The sequence below is a fragment of the Pan paniscus genome, chromosome 1 (genome assembly GCF_029289425.2).
Source record: "Pan paniscus chromosome 1, NHGRI_mPanPan1-v2.0_pri, whole genome shotgun sequence".
Taxonomy (NCBI): domain Eukaryota; kingdom Metazoa; phylum Chordata; class Mammalia; order Primates; family Hominidae; genus Pan; species Pan paniscus.
In genome coordinates, this window is record NC_073249.2 from 141,721,645 (window position 1) to 141,743,860 (window position 22,216).

General features: G+C 39.9%; 1 protein-coding gene across 2 annotated transcripts in view; it reads left to right on the plus strand.

Moving 5' to 3' along the window:
* The first annotated feature begins 9,776 nt into the window (after positions 1 to 9,776).
* The window catches only part of SYDE2 (synapse defective Rho GTPase homolog 2), a 49,761-nt gene continuing 37,321 nt past the window's right edge, over positions 9,777 to 22,216 (plus strand). The window contains exons 1-2 of one of the 2 annotated variants that reach the window (XM_063600026.1): positions 9,777 to 11,356; positions 20,770 to 21,465. In XM_063600026.1, the coding sequence (XP_063456096.1) occupies positions 9,937 to 11,356; positions 20,770 to 21,465 (2,116 nt within the window). In that variant the 5' untranslated portion in view covers positions 9,777 to 9,936. The remainder of the gene's footprint in view (positions 11,357 to 20,769; positions 21,466 to 22,216) is intronic. The other variant, XM_003805292.7, reaches the window with a different exon arrangement.

Below are 22,216 nucleotides of genomic sequence, written 5' to 3' on the forward strand. Positions count from 1 at the left end.
AACTGAGATAAAATTGAGGTGTTTCTAAACACCTCAATTAAACAGTAAAATTAAACAGTAAAATTAAAATTAAACAGTAAAATTAAAGAGTCATTAATAGTTGTATGTGCGCTTATGAAAATGAGGCTGGGAGGAAAATAACTGATTTTTATTATTTATTTATTTTTGAGACGGAGTCTCGCTCTGTCGCCCAGGCTGGAGTGCAGTGGCTCAATCTCGGCTCACTGCAAGCTCCGCCTCCCGGGTTCACGCCATTCTCCTGCCTCAGCCTCCGGAGTAGCTGGGACTACAGGCGCCCGCCATCACGCCCGGCGAATTTTTTTGTATTTTTAGAAGACACGGGGTTTCACCATGTTAGCCAGGATGGTCTCCATCTCCTGACCTCGTGATCCGCCTGCCTCGGCCTCCCAAAGTGCTGGGATTACAGGCTTGAGCCACCGCGCCCGGCTGAAAATAACTGATTTTTTTATGGTAAAAATAATCCAGCTTCCTCTGGACCGCCAGAAACAGTTAATAAATACGTGCGTAGCCACGGTTCCCTCTTTACATATAATTGAATTGTTGGAAGATAATTTTAATCAGGAAAGAAGTTATCGGGTAGTTTTGGTTTGTGTTCTTCCCCCTAATTGGTTTTCTGCTATTTCTAAAATGTTACATAATATATAGCTCCTAACCCTCTACCTTAGAGAAAATTATCCAGTAAAAGAATACAAAAGGCTAAAGATATGTTTACTTACCTATCTTTTTCAGCGTAATTATGGTTTTTCCAGGTAGTTTTTTGCTATAAGGGTAATGTCCTTTGGTTTTGTTTACATGAAAGAACCATGACTTTCCAGCAGGAAATGAAAGTAGGCTGTTATTTCTAAATGCTGGAAAATGTTTTTGTTTTCTTGGTGGAAGTGAGAGATTGAGGGGTCCAGAAGTCTTGTTTAATTTTGTAGTTCTGTATTTGAGTTCTTTGGTAGTTGATAGAGAAAAGTGAACTTTAAGAAGCCATTTGTATTTATTTGTTGAGTAGATAATTGGTCTTCTATGTCTGTGGGTTCTGCATCCATGAATTCAACCAACCTCAGATTAAAAATATTTTGAAAAAAAAATTCCACAAAGTTCCAAAAAGCAAAACTTGATTTTGCCATCCAGTGAGTACTGTGTTGAATCCACTGGAATGAAATGATATGTAGGCATTGTATTAGGTATTATAAGGAATCTGGAAATGATTTACAGTAGACAGGAGGATGTGCCTAGGTTACATGCAATTGCTATGCCATTTTATGTAAGGGACTTGAGCATCTGTGAATTTTGGTATCTGAGCGGGATTCTAGAACCAATCCACTGAGGGTACTGAACGAAAACTCTATAGAATCAAAGGTTTTATTGAAAAACTAGCATTTGGGAATGTGACAGTATTTCTGACAACAATTACCCAATGAAGTAGCTTTCAAGCTATTTGTATCTCCAATCCTTTCTTAAAAGTTCCAATAAAACGTTTTCTTTTAAGATTTTCCATGAATATTAGTTGGGAGGATAGCTAATGATAAAAAGGCAGGGAGTTCGAGACCAGCCTGGCCAATGTGGCGAAACCCCGTCTCTACTAGAACAATACAAAAATCGGCTGGGCGTGGTGGCAGGCACCTGTAGTCCCAGCTACGCAAGAGGTTGAAGCAGGGGAATTTCTTGAACCCCAGAGGCAGAGGTTGCAGTGAGCTGACATCGTGCCACTGCACTCCAGCTTGGGTAAGAGAGCGAGACTCCACCTCAAAAAAAAAAAAAATAATAATAATAAAAATAAGGCGAGAAAAGAGTCATCTTTTAAAAAATTGAGATAAAATTTGCATACTATAAAATTCACCATGTTAAAGTCTAGTATATTGACAAGTTTGTGCAATCATTATCACAATGTAGTTCCAGAGCATTTTCATCATGCTAGGAAGAAAACATATGTCCTTTAGAAATCATTCGTTTATTTCCTTCTTCCCCCAGCCTCGAGCAGCTACTAATCTACTTTCTGCCTCTATGGATGTGCCTATCTGGACAGTTCATATAAATGGAATCATACTATGAGATCTTTTGTGTCTGGCCTCTTTCACTTAGTGTAATGTTGTTTTTTGTTTTTTATTTTTTTGAGACAGGGTCTTGCTCTCTCATCCAGGCTGGAGTGCAGTGGCACAATCTAGCCTCACTGCAGCCTCAACCACCGGGACTCAAGTGATCCTCCCACCTCAGCCTCCCGAGTAGCTGGGACTACAGGCACAGGCCATTATCTCTAGCTAATTCTTTGTATTTTTTATAGAGACAGAATCTCACTGTGTTGCCAAGGCTGGTCTCGAACTTCACTTGCCTTGGCCTCGAAAAATGCTGAGATTACAGGCGTGAGCCACCAGGCTCGGCTGGAACATAATGTTTTCAAGGTTCATCTACCTTGACTGTTACTCTTTTAATTCTCTTAACAACACCCTGTGAAACAATGGCAAACCAATTTTACCATGGAGGAAATGGAAACATATATTAACTTGCTCTTGGGCACAGCAATCACACTTTCATTCAACAAACATGTATGGGGCACCTATGCCTGACAGAAATCTTCTGCAAAGTGAGGTTCTGGCATTGAGAAGGTGGTGATACCACAAATAAATGGACATCCAATATAATGGTAAATAGTAGTAAGTATAATAAAGAAAAATTAAGTGGATAGGAAATGCAGAGGGCATTATTTTAGATGGTGGGGGAGTCAGGGAAGGTCTCTCTGAGGAGATAACATTTGAAGTGAGACCTGAATGAAAGGAGGGAGGAGGTCATGAAGAAATCATTTCAGGCAGAGGAAAGAGCAGATGCAAAGGTCCTGAGGCAGGAGTGCATTTAGTGTGCAACAAGGTAGCCAGCATGAATGGATGGTAGTGAGAGGAGAGGGGTGAGGACAGAGGTAGAGGAGGCAAGAGATTTGGCCTCAGTTAGGGGCAGGGGCAACCCTATTGTAACAGGGCAGCGGGCACATGGCAGAGTATCAGAGTACAGATAAAACAGGCTGGTATAGCCGGTAGTGGAAGGATGAGGAAACTCCTGAGTGTTTGTTATCTCAGTGTAACAAGAAGAAAAGTGATAACTGAGAGTGAGGAGAGGGTGATGGTGTCAGAAAGTTGAGAAGAGAGTGAATGGACCAGGGATATTTTGGTGAAGTTATCTAGCAACACCTGGGGACTCTCTGTGATGTGATTTTCTCCAGCCACATTAAGCCTTCCAAGTGCCAATGCAGAGTATGAAGGAAAATCAGTTTCAACCAGGGCTGAGGTTTTGCCAAGTAAGGAGGACAATGGGAAAGAGAGACAATAGACTGGGTGCAGTGGCTCATGCCTGTAATTCCAGCACTTTGGGAGGCAGAAGAGGATCACTTGAGGCCAGAAGTTCGAGACCAACCTGGGATATATAGTGAGACCCCATCTCTACAAAAAAGACAAAACAAAGACTTATATCAAGAGGGACAACAGAGCATGGTGATATGTGCAAGGGAGTGATTCTACAAGGACCACACAATCTCAACAGAGAAAGCAGGGAGGAAAGGACAGAAGGGGGAATGATAGAGACTGTAGGTTAGTGGGATGGAGTTAATGGAGTCTGACTGCCAGAGGGAGTGAGCTGGAAAATAGGAAGTGATATTTTGAGAGTTTGTAGTTATTGGTTATGACAAAGTGTAATGTAAGACTCTAGGACTGTGTGGCTGAGGTGGGTGGAGGTTAAGATTATTAGAGAAGAGAAACTCAAGAAAATAAGAGACCAGGGTATTAGATGGACCCTTTTTGTGAATAATGAAATCACCAAGAGGATGACAAGAAAAATGGTGAAGAAAAGGAAATAATGAGGGAGACACTAGAATGAATGGAGGGAAGTTAGTGGATAACTACAAAAAGCAGATGACTATAAACAGCAAAAAGCAGTAGTATCATTTAATGTCATATATTTCAAAAGAGCTGCAGATTTTTAGAAAGGGGGAATAATGGTCTGGAATTAGCAAAGATGAACAAGAGTTCACTTCCATGATCAGTGGTTTTGGGGTATATGACTGATAAAGTTAGGATTTAAACTAGTTCTGTCTGATTTCCAGTCATTTCCATTATACCACCTCAGGTCTGGATTGGAATTATAGTTCTTGGACCTAGATTTCAATATTCTCTTACCACCTCTGCATTTGGCTGCCCTCAAAGTTGTGTTGCTTTAAACAGTTGCCAGGATCTGTTATAAAAGTCTGATTCATGTTAAGATTTTAAAAATATATTCTGGAAAATTTCAAACATGTACAGAAACAGAGATACTAGTCTAACAATCCCCCATGTAGCCATCACCCAATTTCAACACTTACCAGCCCAAAACTCATCCTCATTCTTCCACATCCTCAGTCTCTTTCCTCTGCAATTACTTTGAGAAAAATCCCTGGCTTTACATCTTGTCATCCATATTTCAATATTTACCTCTAAGAGATAAAGCGCTATTTGTCAAAAAATCGCATCTAAAATTACAATAATTCTTCAATATCATCAAATATCTAGTCAGTGTTCAAATCTTCCTGATTGGCTCATAATTTTTTTTAAACAGATGTTTGTTCAGATCAGACTCCAAATAAAGTCCACTCACTACAATTGGCTAATATGTTGAAGAAACTGGGGCCTTTGTCCTGTAGCTTCCCACAGTCTGGATTTTGTTGATTGCATCCTCATGGTGTTATTTAACATGCTTCTTTGTTTTCTATAATTCCTGGAAATTGGCAATCAAATCTTGAGGCTGGTCAGACACAGGTTTTATTTTTCTAAGAACTCTAACATGAATAAAATCATAGGTGGTGGTGTATACTTGATCAGAGGCTGTAGGTCAGTTTGTCTGTCTCTGATGTTAGAAGCCACTGGTGATTTTTGCCTAGATCCATTATTTCAAAATGGCAACATTGTATCAATTTTTCTTCATTTATTAGATTGACAACTTTGAAACACAGCAAGTTCCCTTCATGAACTAATTTGTTACCCTGAAGTCCAATGATGTGGTTTAGGAAAGGCAGCCTACACTTTCCCTTTTCTCACTGCCTATTTACTTTTGAAACAGGCTTATCTGAGTGTATATTTTGTCTTTTATGTGTTTAAAGCTCGTCCTACGTTTAAAACCAGAGTACATTTCAGGATGCACTTTTGCATTGTGGTGTAATATGAATAGATTTATCACTAAATGGAAATATAGGATTTAGTTCTAACACCCTTGAGTTGGACTGTACTGAGAAGCATTCAAATGTTTAACAAGCAGCTTCCCAACGTTCAGATGCATTTCACAAAAGTTCATAAACTATTAAACTCTTTTCTGAAAGGTGACCAACTAAATAATTTATAAAAACAAAGGTTCAAGCCAGTGCAAGGATTATTACATCAACTGTCTAGTCTCTTTTTCTATTCAAAGAAATAACACAGGAGTGTAGTGTCTATGGAATCAGACAGATGGGATTTGAATTCTTCTTTACTTATTACGGTGAGCTTGGGCAAGTTGTTCTATATATCCCAAGTATATTAATATAATAAGAGATTCTGAAATATCAGTGACTATTCTAAAGCATACATTTCTAAAACATCACAAAATACACATGCATTTAACAAAAGTCTCTTTTTTACTACTTTGTTTTTGTTTCCTTTTTTTTTTTTTTTTTTTTTTTTGTTGAGACAGAGTCTCGCTCTGTCACCCAGGCTGGAGTGCAGTGGCACGATCTCGGCTGCAAACTCTGCCTCCCAGGTTCACGCCATTCTCCTGCCTCAGCCTCCCAACTAGCTGGGACTACAGGCACCCACCACCATGCTCAGCTAATTGTTTTTGTATTTTTAGTAAAGACAGGGTTTCACCGTATTAACCAGGATGGTCTCGATCTCCTGACCTCGTGATCCACCCGCCTGGGCCTCCCAAAGTGCTAGAATTACAGGCATGAGCCGCTGCACCCGGCCTTTGTTTGCATTTTGAGGCAGAGTGTTGTTCTGTCACCCAGGCTGCAGTGCAGTGGCACCATCTAGGCTCACTGCAACCTCTACTTCCTGGGCTCAAGTGAATCTCATGCCTCAGCCTCCCAAGTAGCTGGGATTACAGGCGTGAGCCATCACACCCAGCTAATTTTTGTATTTGTAGTAGAGATACAGTTTCTATGTTGGCGCGGCTGGTCTTGAACCCCCCAGGTTCAAGTGATCTGCCCACCTTAGTCTCCCAAAGTGCTGGGATTACAGGCATGAGTCACCAGGCCCAGCCTATCTTTTTTATTACTTTGATGGGGGTGGGGATGGGTTAAGCAATATTGCAAATTGCCAGATATTAATTATGAAACAGTACAAATTGCTGTACTGAGAACATGCCATCTTTGATTCTCAGTGCAGTGTTAGCGTGGTCAGCTTTAGGCTGAAGTATATTTTACTCCATACTAACGGAGTTGCATGGCAGACGAGGGAGGTCTACTCCAGGACATCCCTGTAAGGCAGTTTAGGGAGACAATACTGGACAAATGGTAGAGCTAAATTTGCCTTTGGTTCCACTAAGAGTATAATGGAAGACTGAACATCAGTGAGACAGAAATGCACTCTAAATTGACTAGAAAATAACCATAACATACCTAAACACTTCCCTTCTATTACTGTTAAACCTAGCCCTCTGCCTCAACTTGCCCTGCTTTTCTCCCCCTCCTCCCAGATTGAGTCAGTGCTACTCCATCCCTAGTTTGGATCCCTGCCTTACTGGAGCCCTGTTATCCCATAGTTGTTATATCTTTTGTGACAGTGCCAACACATAGTTAGTAATTCATGGGGCATCAAAATTATTTCCCAGTCACTGAGAAACAAGTATAAACACTGAAAAATGATTCCCATCCCCTAATTTTCATGGGAATCTATGGATTAGAAAGATATGAAAATTGAGATAAGTGAGGGAATAGGATACAAATTGTAAAAAAAGATTTTACAAAGTATAGTTTATGTTCATATCTTGTCATTATCTTAATTATATTAAGTTTTGTGGGCATTGTCTCTTTAGAATTACATTTTTACCAACTTTTTATTGATGTGTAATGCACATACAGAAAAGTGGAATTTACATTATTAAGGTCTTTAAATAGTGTCATATGGCCATGACTGCCTTATTAATTTCTGTTGTGACACAAAATGATTAAAATTGTGAATTCATGAGTTAGAACATTCTCAACTTTAAAGAAGCATTAAGTTCAGTCGTGGTATGCTGCATCAAACTTAGTTCTGAGTAACGCCTAGAACAATGCATAGTATTTTATATTGGCCAATAACCAATGTTTTATAACTCCTGAACAAGTGGATAAACTGAATTCGGGATGAAGTTCAATCTAGATCTTCAAGGTTATATTTTTCTACTCATATATATCTATCTGCATATAGATATATATGCAGCTTATAGTGTTCTTAACAGCTATGTTAACTACAAAGCATAAAAAGATTTTGCAACAGAGTTGGAATGGAAACAATTTCTGAGATAGAGATCAAATTGTGTTTATAGAACCATTATTGGCAACTTTGCTATCAGTCATTTCCTGTGGGGATATTTCACTGGGACATAGTTTTATGCCTTGACTATTCATTAAATAGCCTGGGGCCCATGGAATGAAAATATTGTAGAACTATAAATATCAATATATGCAAATTATAGTGTAATATTTCATCACATTTCATTGCATTTTCTTAGATACGAATTAAGATTATTTAACAAACTGTGTCTCTTACTCATCGCAGAAAGAATCTTAAAACAACACTAATATAGCATGGTCTAGTGGAGAGTTAGGCAATAGACTGGAATTAAAGCCACTTGTTCTCTCTAAATTAAAATTGATACTAATTCAAAAATGTTTATTCATCATGCACAATATATAAGATGCTAAAGTTATACTCCTGTGGAGAATATAAAGGTCAATTATAAACAGTTTCTGCCCTTAGGGAGTTTATGAATTTTCTTGTAAAGGAGGAAGGACATGTGTACAAACTGTATAAAACAAAAAACAGTAACTATACTATGGGTGGGAATAAAGTAATATTGAAGTTTAGAACTTGAGTTCCTGTCTGGGAGATCAGAGATGACTTCATAAACAAGAAGGCAGTTGAGCTGAGTTTTATTATTTCATTCTTATTATTTTGAGACAGAGTCTCCCTCAGTCATCCAGGTTGGAATGAAGTGTCATGATCTCGGTTCATTGCAGCTTCAGCCTCACAGGCTCAAGTGATCCTCCCACCGCGGCCTCTAGAGTAGCTAGGACTACAGGTGCACACCACCACATCTAGCCAATTTTTTGTGTGTTTTTTTGTTTTTGTTTTTGTTCCTCGTAGAGACCAGGTTGTGCCATGTTGTCCAGGCTGGTCTTGAACTCCTGGGCTCAAGCAATCTGCCCATCTCAGCCTCTCAAAGTGCTAAGATTACAGGCATGAGCCACCCCGCCTGGCCTAGAGCAGAGTTTTAGAGAGTGGGTAAGATTTCTGCAAATATTCTCTCTTATCTGCAAATCTCAGATGCAGATAACAATTATTCCAGAAAGCAGAGACTAGGTACTAATAAAGGTAGTATAGTCAAAGCACATTCAGAGATTGGAGCCATTGGACAACAAGAAAACAACTGACATAGGAAAATATACTGCAGTTGCAAATAAGGTAAATTAGGGCAAAATTATTTTATTCAGTAATGCAAACATTTATTTATTCAACAAATATTTTCTTAAGTATTTGAGTATCTACTAAGTGCATGCACTGTGCTAGGTGTCAGTATATTTATGAGTAACTCAGAAAAAGGCCCTTTCTACTATGTAAACACTAAAAAAAGTAACTCAAATCAGGGATGATAGCACGACTGATTCTTATCAGTCACTGAATCAATTAACCTCTGGCAACGAGGGGTACTTGAGTTTGCAACTGCTGCCCAGAATCTGGAATTTAATGTTTTTGGGAGACAGCCGGTATTTCTAGATTACACTGTGTCTCAATTTCAGTTCAATTGCTTCTCAACTCACTATTTAAATTAAAATGAAGTGTTAACTTTTTTATATTAGAAAGCTGCAAACCTGTATGATAATCTTGTAGGTAGGGTGATGAGGGACATAATATTTGTGGCTCCATTTTACAAGTTTTGGCTGATGTAATAATTAATTTTGTTAGCATGCATTAACTGAAATAAAGAAGGAAAAACAGACTTAAAAGAGACATCGGTGGGTGGGTTTTGTTTTGTTTTTGATAAAAGAACTCTTATAGAAAAGGAATCGCTGCAAATTTCTTTTAGCTAGCTAGCTCTCTGGGCGATTAAAATGATTGATACATTTCTAGAACACATGCACCGAGATACACCTGCACTCGTACTTTGTCCGTCAAAACAATCTTTGTTTTCTCTCAAGCTAGGACTTGCTGTGCCTAAGACACACCTCGTGCAGCGGTGGCGGTGAAGGTGCTGGGGTGACAGCCAGGAGGGCACTTTCCCTTTCTCGGGCTCCCTAACCAAAACTTTGCAGCCACCAGCCCAAACTCACGTTCCTGCTCGTTCTTCTTTCCTCTGCGTCAACTCTCCCCGCACCCTTCGCGCTCTGTGCGCCCACCCCTGCTTCCGTCGGTCAGCTTCAGCCGACCTACTACTCTACCTACCGGCCCGCGCCCTCCGCCTCCACCTGCACCACTCGCCCACCCCGAGAACCCACCTCTGCCGCCCCCGGCCCGCGCGCCCCGTCGCGGCCCGGGGCTCCGGGGCATGCGCGTTGCGGCGCCACCGCCCTCCCCCACGCCTTCCCGCGGCAGAGTTATGCCAAGTATGTGAGGAGCCGGCGAGGGCCAGCGCCGGTCATGGGGAGCCGCCGCCGCCTCCGCGAGCGCGGTTTTCTCCCCAGCGGGGCTCCGACCTCTCCCCCCTGCGGGGGTGAGCCTCGCGGCTAAGGCAGAGGGGATGGCGGACCCTCTGAGGAGGACGCTGTCCAGGCTCCGGGGAAGGCGGGGTCCCCGCGGCACCGGGGGGCTAGGGCTCCGGGCGGCAGCCGCAGCTGCGGTGGCGGCCTCTTCGGCAGCCGCGGGAGACGCCTGGGGTGCCGCAGACACCCCCCAATGTGAGCACGCCGGTGGACACGGGCGGAGCCTACAGCAGCCCTCGCCGTCACCTGAGGCGTGGGGTCCCGGGGCGCGGGTCCCCAGAGGGCACCCGGAGCAGTTGGGGGCGCTCGGGCCTCGGCCGCGCGGCGGGCAGGAGGCCGCCCCCCGGAGCCATGGGCTCGCTCACGCTCCTCCGCACTCCCCGGAGGGCTCCGAGGGCAGCGGAGAGGAGGAGGAAGACGACGAGGACGAAGACGACTACGACGCCGACTACTACGAAAACCTGCCCGGCGGCTCGCAGTCAGCGCCCGAGCCTGAGGGGGCGGAGGCTGAACGGCGTCCCCCGCCTCCCCCAGCGGCGGGCTCCTCCCTGGGGGCGGAGGGCGGCCGCCTGGAGACAGGCAGGCTGCGGACCCAGTTGCGAGAGGCCTATTATCTGCTGATCCAGGCCATGCACGACCTGCCCCCTGACTCGGGAGCGCGGCGGGGCGGCGGGGGCTTGGCGGATCACAGCTTCCCCGCGGGAGCCCGGGCTCCGGGCCAGCCGCCTTCCCGCGGCGCCGCGTACCGCCGAGCCTGCCCCCGAGACGGGGAGCGGGGAGGCGGCGGACGCCCTCGGCAGCAGGTGTCCCCGCCCCGGTCGCCTCAGAGGGAGCCGCGGGGAGGCCAGCTGCGGACTCCTCGGATGCGGCCGTCCTGCAGCAGAAGCCTCGAGAGCCTCCGGGTGGGTGCCAAGCCGCCTCCCTTCCAGCGGTGGCCGAGCGACAGCTGGATCAGGTGCGGCGCGCACGGGGACTGGGACGAACCCCCGCCACGTGGAGGCAGGATGGACGGCTGGAGTGGGGACCGCGCCCGGGCGGCTGCACCCACCGGCCTCCAGCCTCCAGGCTCCAAGGACCACGGCTGCTCCTCGGGAAGCCCTTTCAGGGATCCAGCGGGGTCCTCTGTGATACGCAGTGGCAAAGGAGACCGCCAGGAAGGCCCCTCCTTCCTCAGGCCGCCGGCAGTGACAGTCAAGAAGCTGCAGAAGTGGATGTACAAAGGGCGTCTGCTGTCCCTGGGAATGAAGGGTCGTGCCCGTGGGACGGCCCCCAAAGTCACAGGAACGCAGGCAGCCTCCCCAAATGTGGGCGCTTTGAAAGTGCGTGAAAACCGTGTCCTGTCGGTGCCTCCAGACCAAAGAATTACGCTGACAGGTAGGATACTTTGCGATGAAAATGCTAGCACCGCGAGCCTTACTGTTTACCGACTGGGCTTCTGTCTTAAGAGCCAAGAAAAAGGTATGTTTTTGCAGACAGGTACGTTACCGGGCGAAAGTAAGTGTCATGTAAGTGGCAGCTTAAAGTAATTTCGGGGTTACTTAATGTAATGCATTTACTCGTTTTGCTTTTTTTTTTCTTTTTAATCAGACAATGGCATGAAGAATTGAGGTTGTGATTTCTTCTCGAAAAACCAGTGTGTCTATTCCCTAAGTATTACCTAAAGGAGTAAAGATTAAGTATAACACACTTTTAGTAGGTTTACAGATGGGCGGCACTGTCTTGATTTTTATTCTTTGTAGCTCTAGGCAAATCCGTAGACTTTTGTGGAGTTTGTAAATTTGAATTTGATTCAAGGTAGATTTTATAGGCTTCATAAACTGTCATTTTACTCATTACAACTTTTTTTTTTTTTTTTTTGCCTCTCCCAGGCACGCACACACATGCATACATACACACAACCAAAAACCCAAACAAATCAAACAAAAAAAACCCTACCATAAGTAGAATTTTTTAGTCAGGTAGTATTTCACATACACCATCTCTCCACCTGCCTCCCCCCGACAAAGAAACCTCAACAAAGTAATCTTTTTATTGTGAAAAATCAAGGACACTAACATTTTAATCAAAAGAAAAATGTTCCTCAGGTAGTTTTTTTTTTTAAAGCAGTCATTTGCAAACTTAAATCCTATTTATATGGGAAGTAAATTAGTTTTTTAAAAAGTATATTGATCCTTATAATAGGATTATGCTCCCTATTTTGTATGTGCATGATTTTTAACTATCACTGAAGGTTTAGGTTATCAATTCTAGAAACCAGTCAATTATGTTGTAAATATCAAAATATCTTTCCTGAAAGGAGTATAATATCTTCAAAGTGAGCCAGAACAACATGGTCTTTTGAATACTCTTACATATAAAAATTTTTAGTGATCATAAAGACTTATAAGTCAGGAATAATTTGGAAAACATTAAATCCTGAAATGTAAAAGGTATTCACAGTACTTGGCGGTTTCTCTGGTAGTAATTACAAATCCTACAGGACTGGATTTATACACATTAACTTTGTTTAACCAATAAACACACAACAGTGGGGAGAAACAAAGTTCACAAAACTTCTTATCAAACAATGAAGACAAATCAAATGATTCATTCAAAGTGTGTGCCAACTTGCAAAGTTTTTTCCTGTCTATACGGCTCTAATACATACCTGTCAAATTTTATTCTCAAGGTTAAATATTCCATTTCACTTGAACAAAAGAATAATAGAATGTAAATTCTTTGTTGAGAGGTGTACTTTATACTAAGTTCATATTAAACATGCATTTCCAGGAGTAATTTGTAATCATTTATTATATTTTATTGCCACAATATTTTTACCTCCCCTCCTTTGGCTTAGTTTTAACTCTTGGTACCATAGTTGAATTTCAGCCATAACAAAAAATAGTCAAATATTTTTCACCCTTTTGTCACTGAGCTAAAACATTTACCATGTGATGGCTTTCAATGCCCTCAGTAGTAAACATTCAAGGATTTTTAAAGTAATAAATATAGTTCCTTTAAGAATGAATTTGATTTTTGCATTAAGCAACTAATTAAATGAAACTGCTAACTTAGAAATTAAAATGAAACAATTATTATGTGATAATATTTTAGATATTTTATGAGAAATCTAAGCCAAAGCTACCATAATCTCTGGTTTAAACAACTCTCAGATGTTACTTCCTTTTAAATCACTAATTCATTTTTCAGGAGAGATGAAAATAATTTGTGCAGTGTTTACATATCTAGTATAGATTTGGAGAGCTTTTTTAAAAAAATATTTTTCATGAAGTTTAGTTGGTCTTACTAAGTCCATTCTGGATACATTAGGTGGTTCTCATACAATTTTTATAGCCCCCAAAATGGAGATATGCTGTCATTTAACAACAGCTACAAGAAAAAGAACAGAGGGATTAAGCAGTTTGCCCAAGATCACTCAGTTGGTACCTGTGTATGGATTCAAACTACTATGTGGTTTCAAACCCAAGGCGTCATGAGTTTGAAAAAAGCCCGTTTATATAAGATCAGAGACTCTAGAGTTCTTTAAAGGTCTGATCCAATTAATTCTATTAAATTGCTTGGATTGAGGATATGGGTGAATTTCAACAAGGCATAGCGGGGTAAATAACTTCCTCAAAGTTGCAAAGAAGATGGGAGAATCTTAGGGCCGGGTTTAAAGACATTTCAAAAAGTAATTGCTGGGCCGGGCGCAGTGGCTCATGCCTGTAATCCCAGCACTTTGGGAGGCCGAGGCGGGCGGATCACGAGGTCAGGAGATCGAGACCATCCTGGCTAATACGGTGAAACCCCGTCTCTACTAAGAATACGAAAAATTAGCCGAGCGTGGTGGTGGGTGCCTGTAGTCCCAGCTACTTGGGAGGCTGAGGCAGGAGAATGGCGTGAACCTGGGAGGCGGAGCTTGCAGTGAGCCAAGATCGCGTCACTACACTCTAGCCTGGGAGACAGAGTGAGACTCCGTCTCAAAAAAATAAAAAAATAAATAAAATTTAAAAAAGCATTTGCTGTATTCATTTTAAACTTTTACCTTTAAATATTTACTTACTTGAAATTGATGTCACTTGACTTCTACTTTTAAATCATGTTTTCTGCAAAACTTTTTTGGAGCGGTCTAGATGAACCAGTACATTCTTGTTTATGTAAAGATGTTAAATATCCTAAAAGGTTTATAGCACATTTTTCTGTACAGTATTATTCATAAGATATTTTGTCAAAATTATATTTAGAATTTGTAATACAGAATAATTATTCAGTGGAATGGAGATACTTTATATAGGTATTGTGAAAATTTTTGAGACTATATGACAAATGGAAACACAAATGATTTTCTATTTTGATTTCTGGCTCCTACTAAGAACTTTTGATAGTATTATAATGCCAAATGATTTGATGCAGTTAAGTATGTAGTGTTCACAGATTGGCCGAATTGTTCCTAATTGACATGATTATTTAAGAAATCTAAAGTCATTACACATAATAAAAATTGTCAAGTTTCTGCAAGCCTTAAGATTACAAAGGAATCTTAATGTGTTTGCCAACTATACATCATTATAAATCTTTATAAATAAGTTTTAATTAGAATATAGTTTTCAGAAACAAATTCAAAAGCACCTTTTATTGCTTTAAAAAATAATTAGCCTACTTTGACTCCACTTTTCCTGCTACATGGTCTGTGAAAGAAAAAACTTTAGACTGTATAACTTAGTATTTTGCCTAAAATTTTTAGACAATTATTTTAAGGTAGTATTAATTAGTTTGGTATGATCTTTAACCATCTTAAAGTGAAGTTGACACTATGACTTGATTCCCATCTACTTTTCTCAAGTATTTGTAACTCTGATTTTTTATCTTTATGAATTGCATAATCTTTATGAATTTTTCCAACAATTTTTTTCTGTATTTGCCCTCTTCAAGGTGAGTAGCAATAGTTATATAGTTTTTGACAGTCTTCTAATTTTAAATCTCTTCCTGAGAGATTCTGCTATTGTGGTGCTAGAAAGCAAGTGCAGTTGCTTTTTTTTTTTTTTTCTTTTTCTGGAAGAGTGCCATGGAACATTGGAGTTGCTGGTGGCTGGAAAACTTCAAGAATTACAAATTCAGCAGAAAACAGTGTTGTGTTGATTTGAAAGTCCTACATTTCTAGACCAGTGGCTCCCAAGAAATGTTGTGTTTAAGAAGGCTGTTTGCTAGACCTTTGCCACTCAAAATGTGGTTCAATGTTTTAGAGCAGTGCTTTTCAAACTTAATGTCCATATGAATTCCCTGGAAATTTTGTTGAAATGCAGATTCTATAGGTGTGGGGTGGGACCTGAGATTCTGCTCCCAGTGTAGATGCTGCTATCTGGTGTACCGTACTTTTGAATAGTAAGCTTCTAGAGCTCTCACATCCCCGAAGTTTTAAAAAAAATTCTACCTTATTCTGATACTTGGTACTTAAACTACCCCTATTAGAGCAAAGCACTTGGGCTCTTTTTGCTTCAGTTTTATGTATATGAATGAATATACTTACTACTTATATATTACACATTTGAGCAGTTCCCTCTATATTGGCCTCATCTTGCACTAACAAGTATTAGTGAGATTTTGGAAATGCAAGAGAGGAGGCCATATAGGACAATGGTTAACAGAATAGAGATTCTGGGTTTCTGGACAGACTCTACCACTTACCAGGCTTGTGACCTTGGATAAGTTACTCAACCTTGTGTAGCCTCAGTCCTCAGGTTGCTGTGAGGATGAAAAGAGATAATCCATTTGGTACTGTGCCTAGCACTTACTTGTTATTATCAAGGGGAAGGCAAGCAGGCTTTGTGAGAATACTGCTTTGCCTCAGATCATTAGGATTCTAGATGGAGAGTGAAAAGATCGAAGTTGAGGAGTACTGCCTTGAAGAGCACTGGGAATTGAGCTAGAGGACACCTTTTTGGGGTATTTATTTATTCTGCTCATCTTTTGTGCTCCTTTCTTTTGCTGCTCCCTGTTACTTTTGCGGAACTGAAAACGGTCTCAGAGTTTTCTTCTCTACTTTCCCGTCTCAAAAGCTAACACACAGCTTTTTTTTTTCTTTAGGGTTTTTATTGCTAGCCACAAGGGAATGAAAATAAAAAAGGTGCTTCTTTCCTTTTCATTCCATCTCTCTCCCCTTTTTAGATTTGTCTAGGAAAGATAAAGATACACACACACATATACACAAACAGAAACTTAAGACTTAAGTTTATTCTAGTAATTTCATCTGGACTGCCAAGTTTGACTCTAAGCAGGGGATACTTGTACTTATTTAGAAACAGGATTTTAATAAATATTAAAATGTTTAATGCTTTTAAAACAGATTTAAACATCTAATACAGTGTTCATAAGATACTTTTATTTGGGATTTTTAAAGAGAAGTAAGGAAAAGCAAGAGAGTTTATTTCTGCAGAATTTTTTAAATGATGAAAAGATGTCTCTCTAGATACTACACTTTTTTTTTTTTTTTTAGACGGAGTCTAGCTCTGTCGCCCAGCCTGGAGTGCAGTGGCGTGATCTCGGCTCAATGCAAGCTCTGCCTCGCGGGTTCACGCCATTCTCCTGCCTCAGCCTCCCGAGTAGCTGGGACTACAGGCGCCCGCCACCATGCTTGGCTAATTTTTTGTATTTTTAGTAGAGACAGGATTTCACCGTGTTAGCCAGGATGATCTCCATCTCCTGACCTCGTGATCCGCCCGCCTTGGCCTCCCCAAAGTGCTGGGATTACAGGCGTGAGCCACCGCGCCCAGCCGGTACTACAGATTTTCAATGAGGGTTGAAATATATAATTTCTTGGAAAATTTGCTGATGGCATTTGAGCTGGGGGCACTAGTTAAATGTTCAGTAAGTAATCTAGATTTATTATGAAATAATAGTTGAGAAAACAGAATTGACTTGGGTAGTTCACCACTGTGTGGAATATTTTTCTGAGTGAAAAACTTTTAATTGCCATTTCCTTCTCTTACAGATTCAAAGTAAAATTACTTTAATTAGAATCTGAAAATTATCCCATAACATGTATAGTTGCAAGAGACTAAGGACTTTTTTTGCCTTGTAACTTTGCATACTTATTTTTATATTTTTAGTTGGACCTTCTTTCAATATGTGTGTGTGTATATATAACATATTTTTATATTATATATGAAATATATTTTATTATATATTGTATGTGTTTTTATATATAATATATAATTTAATATATAGGCAACAGTGAGACCTTGTCTCTACAAAAAAATTTATAATTTATAGGCAATATATAGGCAACAATGAGACCCTTTCTCTACAAAAAGATTTATAATTTATGAATAACATATTTTATATATATGAAGCTAAAACTCTTAAATTTATGCTAATATGGTTAAACATTGTTGCATTAAATGGGAGGGCAGATTGCAAATAGCTTTCCATATCTATGAATTTACATTCATGTGGATCCATTTAATTTAAGTGAGATAAAAATGTTTTAATTATAAATAATTGCTCAAGTTTATTATCTTGAATAATGTGTTGATTAATTCAGTTTAATAAATAAATTTGGCCTTTGTAATTTATATATTTATAATACACAATATAAATTATAATAATGTGCCATTTATCTATAAGTTTAAAGTTCAGCATCATTTATTTTAAAATATTCGGCAATAGCAATCAGAGTGAATGGATTCAAGCTTTTGTAGTTCACAATTTCATTGAAAATAGTGGCTAGACATGGTGGCTCACACCGTAATTCCAGCACTTTGGGAGGGGGAAACAGGAAGATCACTTGAGCCTGGGAGTTCCAGACCAGCCTAGGCAACATAGTGAGACCCTGTCTCTACCAAAAGAAAAAAAAGAAATTAGCCAGGTGTGGTGGTGCAAGCCTGTAGTCCTAGCTTCTTGGGAGACTGAGGCGGGAGGATCACTTGCGCCTGGGAGGTTGAGGTTGCCGTGAGCCATAATGGTGCCACTGTGCTCCAGCCTGGGTGACAAGAGTGAGACCCTATCTAGTAAAAAAAAATTCCTTTTAATATTATACTTTCATTAAATGATTATATCAATGGAAGTATCAACTTGCTTAAATATGGGATACTGGTAGCTTTATTTTTCTCACTGCAGTTCCTTGCAATGTAGTAGAAACATGTTCAAAGACTCATTTATAGTGTATGTCAGAAAACTCCAAAAAGATTTAAAATAATGAATGTGTCTAGCTATATAAAAATTTGGAATTTCTAAGAGATGTCTGAGAAAAAGATAAAATAAGATGTGGCTCATAGCCATCATGAGTAATGTAATTTTATACTGTTTGCTTCAAATTTAAATTGGGTCAAACTATAATATCCTGTGAAGGTCTGAAATACTGTTAAGTAATACTGGATTTGAACTTAAATGTGAAATAGATTTAGACTTCAGTGCACCTGGCAAAATCATGTGATCACTGAAAACCCAGAAACCCCAGTGATTGCTGAGTATGTTTTGATTTTCAGTTGTTAATTTTAAGTGTAATGGAGATAGAACCAGAGAAAGACTTTTGAATTTCCCTTATAGTAGCCTAGATATATCACCACAAACTTTGGAGTCAGAATAAGTTTGAGTGCTGCCTTTTCCATTTACCAACAAGGTACACTCGAACAAGTTACTTGACGTTTTTGAGTAGAACTTTATAGTTTTTCAAGTATGTTGAACATTATTTCACTTAGTTCTTACCAGCAGCCACTTTAATTTATAAGATAAATTGGGATGAATATCCCCATGTTCAGAGAGGGTTGCCTACTTCTGTACTGTTTGTGAGTAGCATGGTATGGGTAGCATCGTGTGGTTTGTGGGTAGCATGGTGAGTGGAGCATGGGTTTTAAGGTTAGACAGGCTTAAATTTGAATCCTAGGGCTAGTGACTTGGCCATATTTCTCAAACTCTTTGAGGCTCATGATGGTAATCATACCTGTTTCATAGGATTGTTCTAGAGTTTAAATGAGGTTGGAGGCCTCCTTACTTCTTTATCTCTCATGCCTGCCACATAATAGTCACTCATTTGTGGAGTAAATAAATGCCTGGCATAGTAGGTATTCATGGGAGCTTCCTTGCCTTCTGATTTCTAGTCTAATTCCTGCATCTGGAATTGAATGTGACTTGCAATTTGTGTTTAAGGTTTGTTTATTTATTTATTTATTATTAATCTGCTTGGTTGGGTACATGTTTAGGATTTTGTAAAAGGAAAAATATATTTATTCATTTATTTTTAAGAGACAGGGTCTCACTCTGTTGCCCAGGCTAGAGTGCAGTGGCACAATCATAGCTTACTGCAGCCTCACATTCCTGGACTCAGGCAATCTTCCCAGCTTAGCCTACAAAGTAGCTAGGATGACAGGTGTGTGCCACCACACCTGGCTAATTTTTAAATTTTTTGTAGAGATAGGGTCTTGCCATGTTGCCCAGGCTGGACATTTGGATTTTTTAAAGGATTTTCTTTTCAGTAGAAGGGAGGTTACTGAAAACCCTGATTCTGCATAAATATGATTTTTTGGTTGTTTTAAGCTCCTTGTAGCTTAGTGTGTTTTATCACTCTATTTTTAGACCATTATTTTTTACTTGCTGTGCCAATAAGATGAGTTGACCATATAATTCCATAATTTAGAAACCTGAGATGATCTTAGATTTTTTAAATGTGGTTTTAATTATGTACGGTGAATTTTTATTATAATGATAGTTATATACTTAGCTTATGGACTGTCATTGAAGCCTGCTTTACAACTCTGGAAACACAAAATATTTTCCTCTTTAGATGAAATTAATGTTATGTATACATTTGTAGAGTCTTACTTATATTAAGATATGCATATATCTAAGCATTTGAGGTCTCCCATTGGACTATTAATTTTTTTTTTTTTTTTGAGACGGAATCTCGCTCTGTTACCCAGGCTGGAGTGCAGTGGCACGATCTCGGCTCACCACAACCTCCGCCTCCTGGGTTCAAGCTATTCATCTGCCTCAGCCTCCTGAATAGCTGGGACTGCAGGCATGCGCCACCATGCCCGGCTAATTTTTGTATTTTTAATAGAGACGGGGTTTCACTATGTTGGCCAGGCTGGTCTCAAACTCCTGACCTCGTGATCCTCCCGCCTCGGCCTCCCAAAGTGCTGGGATTACAGGCATGAGCCACTGCGCAGGGCCTGGACTATGAATTTCTTAAGGGAAGGGATTGTTTTGTTCATTCTTATTTCTCTGCTGCTTAAGTTTGTGCCTGGCCAAAAAAAATAATAGCTGTGTAGTGCATACTGTGAGACAGCATACCTGCTTCTAATCTGGGGCCTTCTGAAGGGATTTTTGTTTTTAGTTCTGCCCTAGATATTTAGAACTTAAACCCTACATAAGGTGCCATTGTGTTATATGGATAGGAAGCCAATGTTATGTTGACATTTTAATATTAGTAAGGCATAGTTTCTTGTTAGGTTTGAAAGTTAATCTTTGTGTGAAAAGGGTAGGAGGAATATTATACTTCTAAGGACTTCTGGTCCTTGTAATAATGAATTGAAACTTATTCAAATATTGATTAGAGGTATACTATGAATAAAGCATTCTAGATAAACTTTTTATAAGGTATGTTTTGCTTAGGGTAAGGCTTTGTTAGCACTATAGTTTTTATAAAGGCAGTCTCAGAGTTTGTATATCCTTTTTCTTAGAATTCTTTGACACTTATACTAGCAGTTTGATTTCTAAATAATATAAATCGTATTTATATGTAAAATTCAAATTTTTTCTAGTTTAATTTTAGTCTCTGAATGTGATTGTTGCTACTTTTTGTTTAAAAAAATTTTTTTAAATAACTGGTCTGAAGTGACATGTCTTTCTGATATACCAGACATTATATTCTACCTTCTATTCTATCTTTGCAACAGATTTATTTGAAAATGCCTATGGGTCTTCAATGAAGAGAAGAGAACTTGAAGATCTGAAGGATAATATTGAATTCAGAGGTCATAAGCCACTTAACAGCATCACTGTTTCAAAGAAACGCAATTGGCTATATCAGAGTACTCTGAGGCCTCTTAATCTGGAAGAAGAAAATAAGAAATGCCAAGATAGAAGTCATTTATCCATCTCACCTGTGTCTCTACCTAAACATCAGCTATCACAGTCTTTCCTCAAATCATCTAAAGAGTACTGTACATATGTGGTATGTAACGCTACAAACTCTTCATTATCGAAAAACTGTGCTTTAGATTTTAATGAGGAAAATGATGCAGATGATGAAGGAGAAATATGGTACAATCCCATTCCTGAGGATGATGACCTTGGTATATCAAGTGCCTTGAGTTTTGGTGAGGCAGACTCTGCTGTTCTGAAGCTCCCTGCTGTCAATTTGAGCATGTTGTCTGGCAGTGACCTGATGAAAGCAGAGCAGCATACTGAAGACTCACTGTGCTCTTCCGAACATGCAGGTGATATTCAGACCACACGGTCAAATGGAATGAATCCTATAGATCCTGCCCATTCCACAGAATTTGTGCAGCAGTACAAGCAAAAGCTAGGACACAAGACACAAGAAGGTATAATGGTGGAGGACAGTCCCATGTTGAAATCTGCTTTTGCAGGTAAAAATGATCATATATCTGTCTTTTCTTTCTTCTTCCATTTTTCAATTATTTGATAATAGCTAAAACTAAATATAAAAGATGTTTGTTATATTCATGTACTTTTTCTTGTGAAGTGAATATATTTTCATGAAAATAAAACTCAAAAAGTTTTATAAACATTTTAACGTACACGCTGGTTTAATTATTACTATCACAGACTTGATTTTTATTTTATTTTTTTGAGAAAGGGTCTCACTCTGTCACCCAGGCTAGAGTGCAGTGGCACAATCATGGCGCACCGCAGCCTTGACCTCCAGGCTCAGGTGATCCTCCCACCATAGCTTCCTGAGTAGCTAGGACTACAGGTGTGTGCCACCATGCCCAGCCAATTTTTGTATTTTTTGTAGAGACAGGGTTTTGCTTTGTTGACCAGGCTGGTCTCGAACTCCTGACCTCAAACCATCTGCCTACTTTGGCCTCCCAAAGTGCTGGGATTGTAAGTGTGAGCCATTGTGCCTGGCCACAGACTTGACTTTATAATCTGGTATGCTTTAATATGTCAATCCTTTGAGACAGTAATTGCTTGCCTATTAGTTGGAAGCAAGAAATCATAGGGAGTTGAAGAAAAAGTAAGTCTTATTTTGCTTCATTCATTCATTCATTCACACCTGGCCTGGCCACAGCTGAAAAGTTTTGTTTTTAGTGTACCAGTGGTCATTAGTTTGTGTTTTTTATGCGTAAGTTTCCTCATGAGCAAAAGAAAGAAGAG